This window comes from Dermacentor variabilis, chromosome 6 (assembly GCF_050947875.1).
Source record: "Dermacentor variabilis isolate Ectoservices chromosome 6, ASM5094787v1, whole genome shotgun sequence".
Lineage (NCBI taxonomy): Eukaryota > Metazoa > Arthropoda > Arachnida > Ixodida > Ixodidae > Dermacentor > Dermacentor variabilis.
This window is the reverse complement of record NC_134573.1, coordinates 186,925,773-186,938,117: the sequence shown is the minus strand read 5'-3', so window position 1 is coordinate 186,938,117 and position 12,345 is coordinate 186,925,773. Positions and strand designations below refer to the sequence as shown.

The 12,345-nt window shown below is 46.9% G+C and overlaps 1 protein-coding gene across 1 annotated transcript in view; it reads right to left on the bottom strand.

The window, feature by feature from the left end:
• Positions 1-12,345, bottom strand: part of LOC142585961 (structural maintenance of chromosomes flexible hinge domain-containing protein 1-like) — a 409,872-nt gene that overhangs the window by 387,648 nt on the left and 9,879 nt on the right. The window contains exons 4-5 of the mRNA XM_075697096.1: positions 9,192-9,273; positions 8,039-8,121 (exon numbers count right to left, since the gene is read on the bottom strand). Of these exons, the coding sequence (XP_075553211.1) occupies positions 8,039-8,121; positions 9,192-9,273 (165 nt within the window). The remainder of the gene's footprint in view (positions 1-8,038; positions 8,122-9,191; positions 9,274-12,345) is intronic.

Sequence of the window (12,345 nt, the reverse complement as noted above, 5' to 3'; positions counted from 1 at the left end):
CTGCATACGGTGCGAACTTTCTCCGGATCTGGTTGGACACCGGATGCGTCAACGAGGTGTCCCAACATGGTGATAAGACGGTGCCGGAATTGACACTTTGTGGAGTTCAGTTGAAGGCTGACTTTTCAAAAGACTTCAAAAATTGCAGGGAGTCGGGTAAGGTGGCTGCTGAACGTGGGAGAAAAAACAATAATGTCATCAAGGTAACAAAGACAGGTGGCCCATTTGTAGCCCAGCAGAAGAGAGTCCATCATACGTTCAGATGTTGCAGGAGCATTGCATAGGCCAAAGGGCATGACTTTGAACTGATTTAAGCCATCCGGCGTGATGAAGGCTGTCTTCTCACGGTCCATTTCATCAACTGAAACCTGCCAGTAGCCGGATCGAAGACCGATGGACGAGAAGTATTTAGCTCCGTGCAAGCAGTCCAATGCGTCATTGATGCGTGGTAGCGGGTAGACGTCTTTTCGCGTGATCTTGTTTAGGTGGCGATAATCGACACAAAAACGCCAGGTAACAATCCTTCTTTTTCACAAGGACGACAGGCGAAGCCCAAGGGCTGGCTGATGGCTCGATGATCCCTTTGCCTAGCATTTCGTCCACTTTTGATTGGGTGACTCGACATTCAGCATGCAATAGACAATAGGAACGCCAACGAATAAGATTTTTATCTCCAGTGTTTATATGGTGCTGAACAACAGATGTTTGGCCTAAAGGCCTGTCGCTGAAATCAAAGATGTCACTGTACGATTCAAGCAAGAGTCGCATGTCCGCGGTCTGTGCAGAGGTGAGGTCAGGTGCAATCATTTTTGCAAAGTCATCCGTTAAGGAACCAGAGCTGTCAGCTGCAATTGGCGCTAATAAGCCACTCTCGGCATTCAGACTCAATGTCAAACTCACAACCACTACAAACGCTGGCCAAGAACATGCCAGCCGGAAGCACTTGAGGGCACAGGCTGAAATTCAGAAGCGGTAGAACGAAGTCGTTATTAGTAACAGTGACCAACGTATGCGGAACAGTAACATTCCGGTTCAAATGCACGTCGATGATGCGGTGAAGCACATATTCACCGTCAGGAACCTGTGGCTGGGCGGTCAAAGTGACGTAATTGCCTCGGATGATAGACATGCATCTTGAAGCGAGCAAAAGCACGATGAGGCGGTACTCGGAGCATCGGCGAGTTGAGGCAGTTCTAACTGAAGAACGCTGGTCGCGCAGTCGATGAGAGCAGAATGAGTGGATAAAAGTCTAATCCAAGAATAACGTCGTGAGGCCAGTTGTAAATCACAACAAAGAGAACAGAAATAGGGCGGCCGGCAATAATCACACGCGCAGTACACATTCCAAGAACAACCAGCTCGCCGCTGTCAGCCACACGAAGTACTTGTGCAGCTGCTGGGGTGAGGACCTTCTATGTAGGCTAGCATTCGTCACAGATACATGGGCTCCAGTGTCGACAAGTGCTTGGACAAGTACGCCATCTATTTTAACATCTATTATACTTCTTGTGGGCACAGACAGAGGATTTGCTGCAGTAGTCGGCAATGCAGCACCAGCTCCAAGGGCTGCATTTCCTAGTTTTTAGAAAGGGTGCAGCCAAAAGCCATAGGGGACAAAAGGCAACGTGGCTGCGGCGAACGGGAAGACGGGCAACGTGTTTGCAGTGAACGAGACCGATGTCCGCGTGGCTATGGTGAGCGGCTGTACCACATATTCGCAGCAGAGCTGGCGGCACTGTTAGACTCGGCGGCGGGTGAATCATTGCGGGTATTTCCATCAAAACGGCTCAGGTTGGTCGGTGTGCGAGATGTTGAGAGCCACGAGTTGCGACAGTATCGGACGACATGACCAATGCGGTGACAGATGAAACATATCGGCTGGTCGTCCGCAGTTCTCCACTCAGTCGGGTTGCGATAACATGGCGAGAAGCGGCCGAGTGGAGCGAAAATAGTAGAAGGGCGTTCGTTAGCTCTGGGATTGGCGACAGCACACCCAGACTGTAAGTCAATGTTTTCAAGTTCCTGGCGAACGATGGCTTGTACGAGGAGAACTGAAAATGTGGTAGCATCAGGGCTATGCGAACAGAAAAAGTTGCAGGCGCCATCGCATCCAGTTCACGTTGTAACGATTCACACCACGTCCTCTGATGGCGACGCACGCTGCTTCTACGGGTTGATCTTCACACGTCGACGTTGCGGCAGTATTGGGAAGTCTGGCGAATAGTTGCAAGATGCGTCGGCTTTTGGCCTGTTCGAATTGTCGGCATTCTTTAATGATTGCGTCAACTGTAGGGCACCTCTTGCACATAAGCAAATTAAACGCATCGTCAGCAATGCCCTTAAGCATGTGCCTGACCTTCTCAGCTTCTGTCATGATCAGCTTTACGACAAAGTGCCAGCACGTCCTGGATGTACGAGACATAGGACTCCGTGGGGGATTGGGCAAGGGAGGCCAGTTCATGCTGTGCGGCAATTTTACGGCCGGCTCATTTGCCAAACAACTGCCAAACGTTGGAGGTGGCAACGACGTTGATCCCGCGTGCTCACCGTTATTAATGGTGCGGACGGTGATGTGACGTCCACTGCGGAGCTCAGTTTCCCGATGTGGCACCCCACACCTCCACCAATATGCTACAGGGATGTTGAGAGTATAAAAAAACTATATTTACAATATATATATAGGAGAAGTCAGATTAGTTAATATGACTGACCATCAACAGCACGCAGCAGGCAGCGTCCCCGATCTTCTTCCTCTGTCTTAGTTCATCATCATCAGCCTGGTTATGCCCACTCAAGGGCAAAGGCCTCTCCCATACTTCTCCAACTACCCTGATCATGTACTAATTGTGGCCATGTTGTCCCTGCAAACTTCTTAATCTCATCCGCCCACCTAACTTTCTGCTGCCCCCTGCTACGCTTCCCTTCCCTTGGAATCCAGTCCGTAACCCTTAATGACCATCCGTTATCTTCCCTCCTCGTTACATGTCCTGCCCATGCCCCCCCCCCCTTTCTTTTTCTTGATTTCAACTAAGATGTCATTAACTCGTGTTTGTTCCTTCACCCAATGTGCTCTTTTCTTATCCCTTAACATTACACCTATCATTCTTCTTTCCATCGCTTGTTGCGCCATCCTCAATTTAAGTAGAACCCTTTTCATAAGCCTCAAGGTTTTTGCCCCGTAGGTGAGTACTGGTCAGACAGCTGTTATACACTTTTCTCTTGAATGATAATGGCAACCTGCTGTTCATGATCTGAGAATGCCTGCCAAACAAACCCCAGCCCATTCATATTCTTCTGATTATTTCAGTCCTATGATCCGGATCCGTGGTCACTAGCTGTCCCAAGTAGATGTATTTATTCCCTTACCACTTCCAGTGCCTCGCTACCTATTGTAAACTAGGCTTGTACTACCTTTAATCTATGCCTCTTATTAAGTTTGATTACGACTACAGCTACCCTCTCATCAATGCTGTATAATTCGTCAATGTTGCTCACTATGTAATTATGGATTAGGGATCCTACCCTGTATTGCTTCTGATCTAGGAGACCTCTATAGCAGAGGACGTGTCCATTATTCAGCAATGTATAAGCCTCACCAGTTCTTCTAATCTCACTAAGGCCGATGATATCCTAAACAATGTCTGATAATTCCTCAAAGAGTCCTGCTAAGCTAGCCTCACTCGAGAGGTTTCGGGTGTTAAACGTTGCAAGGGTCAGTTTCCATTGGCGACCTGTCCTGACCCAAGGATTCTTAGCACCCTCTGCTGCATTACAGGTCTGACCGCCGCCTTGGTCAGGTGCTCTGCAGCTGCTGGGGACTGAGGGCCATTGGGTAATTGAGTGAACCCCGTGGCAGGGCATGACATTCTTTGCCAGCTCACGGAAAACTATGCCAGCACTGCCGCCGACACTAGATTTTTTGCAACATGGGGCCCTTAACGCCGTTAAAATGCATGGTAAGGCACTAAGCTTCAGTGATGCAGTAGTCACCAACCAATTATTAGGACAGCTTCATGGAACTTTCGGACATCTTACAGGACCCTGTTCAAGAATTCGGACTACCTACTGCTCTGTCCGCCCCAAAAGTAACAGCTTAGTTGATCCAGTTGTAGGCGACTCCGCCCAAACCACGGCACAAGCCAAGCCACTGAGTTGCAAAGGACTGCAGTTGAAATATGCACCAAGAAGACACCAATGCTTCGGGTGGTCCGTCACATGTTCAAAGATTGCGGATTGCTTTCTTTCTTAACGTTTTTCAAGATAAACATCAGTTGAGAGTCAGTGCCTGTCCCGTGTGTTTCTGCTTCATCCTTCATCGATTTGTCAACGCTGCACAAAAACACATCATGAATGCTTACCAACTTGCAGTTTTCTGTCCTAATGCAGCTGTGTTTTGTTGTGGTCCCTTAGATACCTTATTCTTATGTGCAAGTTCTGTGCTTCCAAGTTTGTTCCTTTATGTGTTAAATTGCAACACGGTCTTGGCCAACTTCTTTGACTGTTACTACGAACTTATCAAGCAGCTTGAAACAGTGCCAACACCAACCTCAATGTCTCCATTGAAGAGCATGGCGATAAAGTGAGGGAACTGCCAGACAATGACTGTTCTGAAGAACGCCACGATCATATGGCTATTGGAGCACAGTCAACCTGCTTAAACTGCAGGGAATGGAAATTTGGTGCATTTGGAGACCCTACTTTCACCTGTCTGCAGCAACGGCCATTAGAATGGCTGCAATGCCGACTGACCAGGTCACACGTGCATGCTTATGTGCATGGAGCAGCGTGCTATGTGTGTAGCTTATGGTTGTGCAGCAAAGCTTCCCGGTTTTCCAGCTTTTCTGAACCAGCTTTTCTGAATAACTTATTTTCTGGCAATTTTGATGTGTTAGACTTCAGTTATTTGGTCTTTCAGGCAGTCTCCACAGAATATGAATTATCGGTCAGTGACTGCACTGCACACGTTTGAGTGCAATATTTGCAGGGGTTCTCTCATGTTTGAACTTCGTTTTATTTGAATAACTTGTCTGACCCTAGGAGTCCAAATTGACGATCTTCAAGTGTATTCACTTGCACTGTTCAAATCTTGCACATGAATATTCACAAAGTACTTTCCCTGATAAACAGTCAACTTTTACACTCAATTGGATGTAAACTATCTTTTGCTCCTTTGCTGTGGACTAGGAGCTCACTCTGTCATATCGCACCGCACATTACACCATCATGAGTTGCACGAGAGTTCAGGTGTTTGCTTTACAGTTGCGCGATGCCATTGCGTTTCCAAGAACTCAGTATACATTGCCTCCCTGCTACGGCACGATAGCAGCGGGTCGCAAAACACTGTCATGCAGCTGTCATCCTGCTGAAAAGGAGGATCAGAGGGCTGCTTTTTTTGGCCAAGTTTTTGACAGGATTTGGACCCTTACTCATGCATGGGGCATGTGCTAGGGAGATCACACTGCAGCATTAGAGGGCATGCACATGATGCTCTTTGCCAACCATGGCTTTGTTGGCCACCGGCCGGCGGTTACTCCAACTTGGTGGAGTCCCGACCTTGGCGCGCACACTCTTTTTCAGCGTCTTGATGTCCTGAAGCAATGCCTTTCAATTGTGCCCTGTTACGGTTGGCGTGTAACACCTTGTGCAAAAAGGATGATCAAAAGACCATGCCTAATCGAAACAGAGAATGGATCCCTAATTTGGTATGGGTGTCTCAAGTGGTTGCCAGTCTGGCAAGCGCCCCGCAGTGATTACGGGCCCCTTTGTGTGTGTGTGACAGGAGGGAAGGCTGCCTTCAGCGAACTGTGCGACTCAAGGGGAGACTCCTTTCCGCAAACCAAACTGGACCTACGGGTTGCCTCCTGCGGAGGCAAGCCATATGCAACTTCGCCTAGGAGAGAGGGATCAGCCGCCTATCACTGAACGGGCTCAGTACATGTCACGTGACATTAACGCGAGCAAAATCCCGCCAACGATTTTAGCGGGCCTATTTAAGCAGCCCCGCAATGTATTTTGATGATTTTTCTCTTCTTTTATATCCTTCACCAACCATGGAATAAACAGTACAAGTTTCGCACTAGAAATCGTCTCGGGACGCCTGCAGCCTGCCGACAACGCTATGCTACTCAGCAGTAAGGCTGGTCAAGGTTCAAGTAACCAGCGTTGCAACAGCCCATGTCTCATCTTCTATGATGTTTTCCTCACCATTTCCTCTGCTTTGGGGTGCACGATGGCAGCTGCTGGCCAAAGGATAGGCAGCCGCACTACAATGCATTTTGTTTTCTCTTTCGAAAGCGCCATTCATGGCCACCAGAGACCATTTGGTTCATTTTGTATAATATTCATGTCCCAATTCAGTTGTACATTTAACTATCACATTGTATCCTAACCACAGTTAATAAATTTCTTTCCAGAGAGCTTTGCCTAAGGTCTCACTTGCTGCATGTGTGCGCTCACATTCTCCTGGCTTCGAGTGGCATAGCAGACGCCCGCAGTGGTGCAGCGGTACACGGCATGGAGCAAACACCGACAAGGCACCCTATATGTAGGCTCAGCATAAGCAGAACAGCGGTGATCAATCAGCGCAAGACCAGATCGTGCATGTCATGTAGGCATGAGTAAGGAAAGCTGTGCGTGCTGTGCGAGACCACAGTTGCCATCACACATTATACATGAAACCGTGTTACAGTCCATATGTTTACAAGTCATAATTATGCAATACATATATGCAAATCTAGCAGAATTTTCCCATTCATCTAAACCCTTCAGTACAGAAAAAATGCATTAACATAAAACGGGAGCCAAGAGGGCTGCTCTGCCAAAAGCACCAGCACAAATTTTGAGCCCTGTTCGCACAGCAAGCTTCAGTTCATACAGGAGACTGAAATGATACCGTATTTACACGATCGTAAGTCGACCCCCCCATATCGCGTGACAGGCAAAAAAAAAATAAGAGCATACCCGCAGGCGCATTCCATAACGAAAATTTAGTAGCTGGCATGGTCACTGGACTGCTACTCCCCTCTAGTGCTGCCATCGTCATTGCTGCTACGGTCCCACAGCACGTTGCCGTCCAGCATAAGTGCATTTGCACACATACATAAGGCCACGCCGGAAGCACCCAACCACACAGAGTCGTCAGGGAGGTTCTTCTGACATGTGCGGTTGGCGTAAGTTCGCAGTCTTCTGCCGCCAGCCACTCGTACTCACGGCGGAGCAGGTCCTTAAAAGGCAAAGATCCAGGCTTGTCTCATGACCATGTCACACGTTGCTGGCAGGGACCGATCACGCATTTCGACAGCGTACGCCGCAAGCTTGGCCTTCAGCTCCTAAAAGCTTCGCGTCCCGACTTCAGCCCGCGGAAACCTCTTCGTTTGCCATCACAGGTGAAAATTTTGCCTCGCTGCCGTCGCCACTCTCGCACCACCTATTAAGAAACATCAAACTTGCGGCCCGCTACACAGTTATTTGTTTCTTCAGTGTAAAGGATGGCAGCCCTCTTCAACGCCGCTGTGAACGAGCACTGAATGTTTAGTGGACTCGGAACACTCATGACGACTGAGGAAGCACGGAAGTAGCACGTGGCCGGCAGTCAAATTGAATGCGTGAAACTAAAGAGCTACCGGGAAAGAGAAACATGCGAGCCGTGAGCAGTGTCTGCTCTTCCATGAACTATCGATACTTCCTGCAAGCACCGCTGTTCTGAGGGTGCCGCCGCAAACGGAACAGCGGCACTTCCATGAACTATCGACACCCCCATGAGTGCTGTGTGTGAGGTAAAACTCTCAAAAAAATGTTGAAGAACCCTTCCGAAAAGTGAACAAACACACGGGGTAACGGAAAGCTATGGGTGGGGCTGTAGAGCAAACATAAAATTGGAACTACATTGTAGCTCCCCTGATATCCTGTTTGTCTCGCTTTCTTTATCGGTGCCATGTTTTGGTTTCGATTGTAAGTCGACCCCCCGACTTCAGATTTTCAAGTTTTAAAAAAGTGGTCGGCCTACAATCATGTAAATACAGTAGAGCATAGTACTCACCAGTTTCAGCTCAATTTTCCGGCTGCCAGCATTATTCTTGGTAGCTGCCAAGGAATTGTCAATGAGCTCTGCAAATGCATATGCTAGAAAAAGAACCATGCGAAAAGCTATCAGTAGAAGTGCAAGGTGGCCTTTTGTTGGTCGATGTTTTATCTATAATGGAAAATAAAAAGGCATAACAAAACAACAAACAACATACGGAACAAGCATGTTCCTTACAAATAATTTTTTTATTGGAATCGAAAGATACAGTAATCTTCTGTTATTTCAAATTCAGTTAATTCGAACCTGACTGAAGGTCCGGCCAGTGGCTATTCATTTCAATGGGCCTGAAGTTTCGTTATTTCGGCCCTTAAAGTGGCCTCTGCCGGATAACTTGAATTGAACCTGTCAGCATGCATGAGCCTGACCCTATGGTGACCCCAACAGCAACCACTTCAGTGGCAAGTGTAGCTCGAGGGGCAATGAATGCATTGAGCACACAAAGAAACAATCTCCCTTCAAAAATGGCTATTTTCAGCCTGCCCAAGGAGGATTTTCAAGCAATAACCATAGCTCACAATGTTTGATTATGCTATATTTATCCAATTTTAATGTCAACTTTTTTTTTCCAGAAATATTCTGCCAGAAATTGCCTGCACAATGCAATCGGACACCTCAAAACCACCTTTGTGGCAATTGTATGCTTTGCAGTAAAACCGATGTATTGCGGCGAAGCTGACTTTAGAAAACCGGCCACCAATGTGCAACACACAATAGGACCTTGCTTATTTTTCGTGCTAAAAAATTGAGTGCATGTTAGATTTCTATTTTGTTTGAGGGCATTAATGTAATTTCTACATTGGTTTTCTACTTCAGACACATGTAATAGGGCCAAAGAGAATAGATAGGGTTTGTTATGGAGTTTTCTCTGCATCTTGTTTAATTTGACCCGCTAAATAATTTGATCAATTTTATCAGTTCTGCCAAGGTCGAATTAACGGAAATTGACTGTATATGAAAAAAGCATAAGCCTGTGATGGCACAACAAGGATGAACTCTCCGACATAAATTCCGAAACTTGAAAACAAACAAAATCTCACACAAATATGAAGCAAAAAAATATATCTTGGAATATGTTACAGCTACTCAAATTCGCATTGTTTCAACTCACGTAGTGGATTATGGCCCTCAGAAGCATAGTACTCGTACATGCCCGATTTGATGATTGTGTCATAGTGCGGCAGGTACTCCACCTGTAAGGAATCGAAATCAGAATTTTCTTTTTATTTCAACAGTAGAGTATATGCATCATTTCTTCTTAATAAGTGCTACAACTGTTCAAAACTAGAAAGTATCAGGACACGACACTAGTGATAAACAGCAGAAACACCAAACCAGACATGTTTGGCAAGCTTGAGGGTCTGATGATTGCCCCGTCATTAAATGAATTCAATTATAGTTTTACATGCCAGAACCACAATACCACATGAGACACGCCGATGTGACTCATGACTCCGGAATAACTTTTAAGACCTAGGGTACCTAATACGTAGTGCAGAAATGCTTTTGTATTTCATCCCAATAGAAATGTGGTTGCCGCAGCTGGGAATCGAACCCACAACCTCATGCTCAGCAGATTGTTGCATCACCTACAGACAAGAAACCTAGATATAAAATGTCCACTCTCCGAGACTTGCCATTTCATGCACATTTTACGCAATGATAGGCAATGACCCATCAAAGGTGATATCCTACCACGTACTGGTGGTGTGAGCCAACTAATCCACACAGATTGATACCTGATGCACTGACTACTATCTGCTGCACCTAACCCCCAAACTTCATGCAAGCATTTGTGAAGTTGGTGACTGCTTAGCCCGCTCAACGAAAGGGAAAGAAATTGGGTTGGCAATTTCGGGGTGGGTTCCCCTCTCCCTCTCTCTCTCTCATATATATGCACACAGAGAGATGAAAAGCACAACTTCGTAGTTCTCTTTCATTTATTTACCCAACAGTTTTGGTAAGTGGACCGACCTTATTCAAGAGCTTCATATGCACACACACACACACAACCACACTTGTTTCTGCATTGCCGAAACAACTTTGCTCAACTTCCGACAAAAGATCTTATTTACTAAGGCATGCAGCCACTTTGCATCAGATTGTGCTATCCTTATGATATTAATGAAATCTAAAATTTTGTTTCGGAATTGATGCATTTATATAACGTATGTCGATGACCTAGCTGGTACATGACTTGGAAAAACGAACAGCGCCAAAAATGGGGCCAAACAAAAAGAGACAGCACACTATCAAGCATCTTCTTGTTTGCAGGCCAGACTTGATGCAGCTCAGGTAGCAGTGGAGACAACCATTGTTTCAGTGGCACAGCCACGGCTACGTACAGAAGACGGCAGGCATTATTTTTCAAGTCGCCTATTAATCGCTCTTCCGGCGTTGTCGGCATGCTATATTATTTTACATTTAAATATACAAGAACGAAGCTTTACGCTAGAAAATCGATAGTGTCATATTATGCTGATGCAAGTTTCACTCACTTTCAGTGACCTGCTGTCCGACTTATTTGAATAGATGTTTGGAAGTAACTTGTGATGATGGTATTGTAGTCAACATGCGACGCATCTCATCATTTGATCACACTCAAGAATTCATTGGGCAGACAGTCTGAAGTAGGGCTGCTTCATGTTTAGAAGCCTTTGTGAAAATTACAGCATGCTTAGTTTGCAGTGAAATAAGGGTCAGTAGCTCCCAGATTTGAAAGTGCTGTGTCTCCCAACACCTGTCTATTCTGAAGATTGCCAAGATGTTTAGTTAGGATATGCTCTCCGCAGCAAGCAAGCATGTGTTATGACGGGGTAGGCGAGCCTCAGCTAGCCAACTGGCCATGGCTGTCTCATGTCAAGGAATCAGGCAGTGTTAAGACACACTCCCTATGCCCATGATATCTGCCAATTTCGTCCCTGACACCATTTATGTGCATCGGCTCCCCTCCTCTTATCCTTCACGCCACACCCCTTCTTAAAATTCTTTTCCGTTAGTCACCGTCAGACCGTTCACCGGGTTGTTGAACAGCGCAGCAGCCCCAAACATTGCTATTGTGACGTCACAGTAAGGGCCGACCTGAGAGATGCGGCGAAGGACCCTCGGTACAGTTTGCTATGATGAAGCGACTATCCGCACGATGAAGAAGGGCACACACATGATGATGATAATATACAGATGATGAAGTGCACAATAAATGCCCACACTAATTTCCCCTGCGCGATAACGGCCATCCTGGTTGCAGCCTAAAGGTACAGGGAATGCTGCGTGAAGGGCTACATATGAGAAACGTGGACCACTTCGATAGAGCGGCAACGACGGTCAGTTAAGGGAACAACAGGGGTCACATGATAACTAACAGAAGTCATTTCCAGGACGGTGTACGGGCCAATAAAGTGGGACTGAAACTTCTCACACAACCCAGGAGTGTGAAGTGGTGTCCATAGCAGCACTTCATCGCCAGGCTGGTAGAAAACTACGCGATGAGGTGCATCATAATGATCCTTGCGATCCTGTTGTCTGGCTTCGGTGTTGAAGCAGGCACACTGGCGACAATGGTCAAGGCAGGAAACATATTCATCGCAGGAAGATGGAGATGGACTGACAGGGGCAGAAAAGAAATAAACGTCAAGAAAGGAACTGGGCAAACGGCCATAAACAAGGTAGAATGGCGAGTAACCGGCTGTGCGTTGAACGGCGTCACATGCAAAGGTGACGAATGGCAAAATTGCGTCCCAATTTCTGTGATCTGGTTGAATGTAGGCGACTATCATGTCAGAGAGCATACGATGAAACCACTCAGTCAGGCCGTTGGTCTGAGGATGGTAACCTGAAGTAGTCTTGTGGGTTGTGCCAGAGGCTCTGAGCACTTCGCCTACCAGTTCTGAAAGAAATTTCTTTCCACGGTCACTCAGCAGGACACAAGGGGCGCCGTGACGCAGGATTATGGCTTGAAGAATGAAGGTAGCAACATCGGAAGCAGATGCAAAACTGACACAAGCCGTTTCGGCACAGCGCGTGAGGTGGTCGATGGAGTCGTGGGAAGTGGCCCATAGAAATCAATGTCAACAACCTCGAACAGTCCCACAGGACACGAGACTGGTAGTAATTGCCCGGCAGGAGCTGATGTTCACCGCTTTCGACGCTGACAAATGGCGCAGGAAGAGATGTATCTCGCCACACTGGTAGACCGGCCAGGCCAGTAGAAGCAACTTCTTATGCAGTCGTAAGTTTCCTGTTTGCCAAGGTGGCCAGCAGCCAAA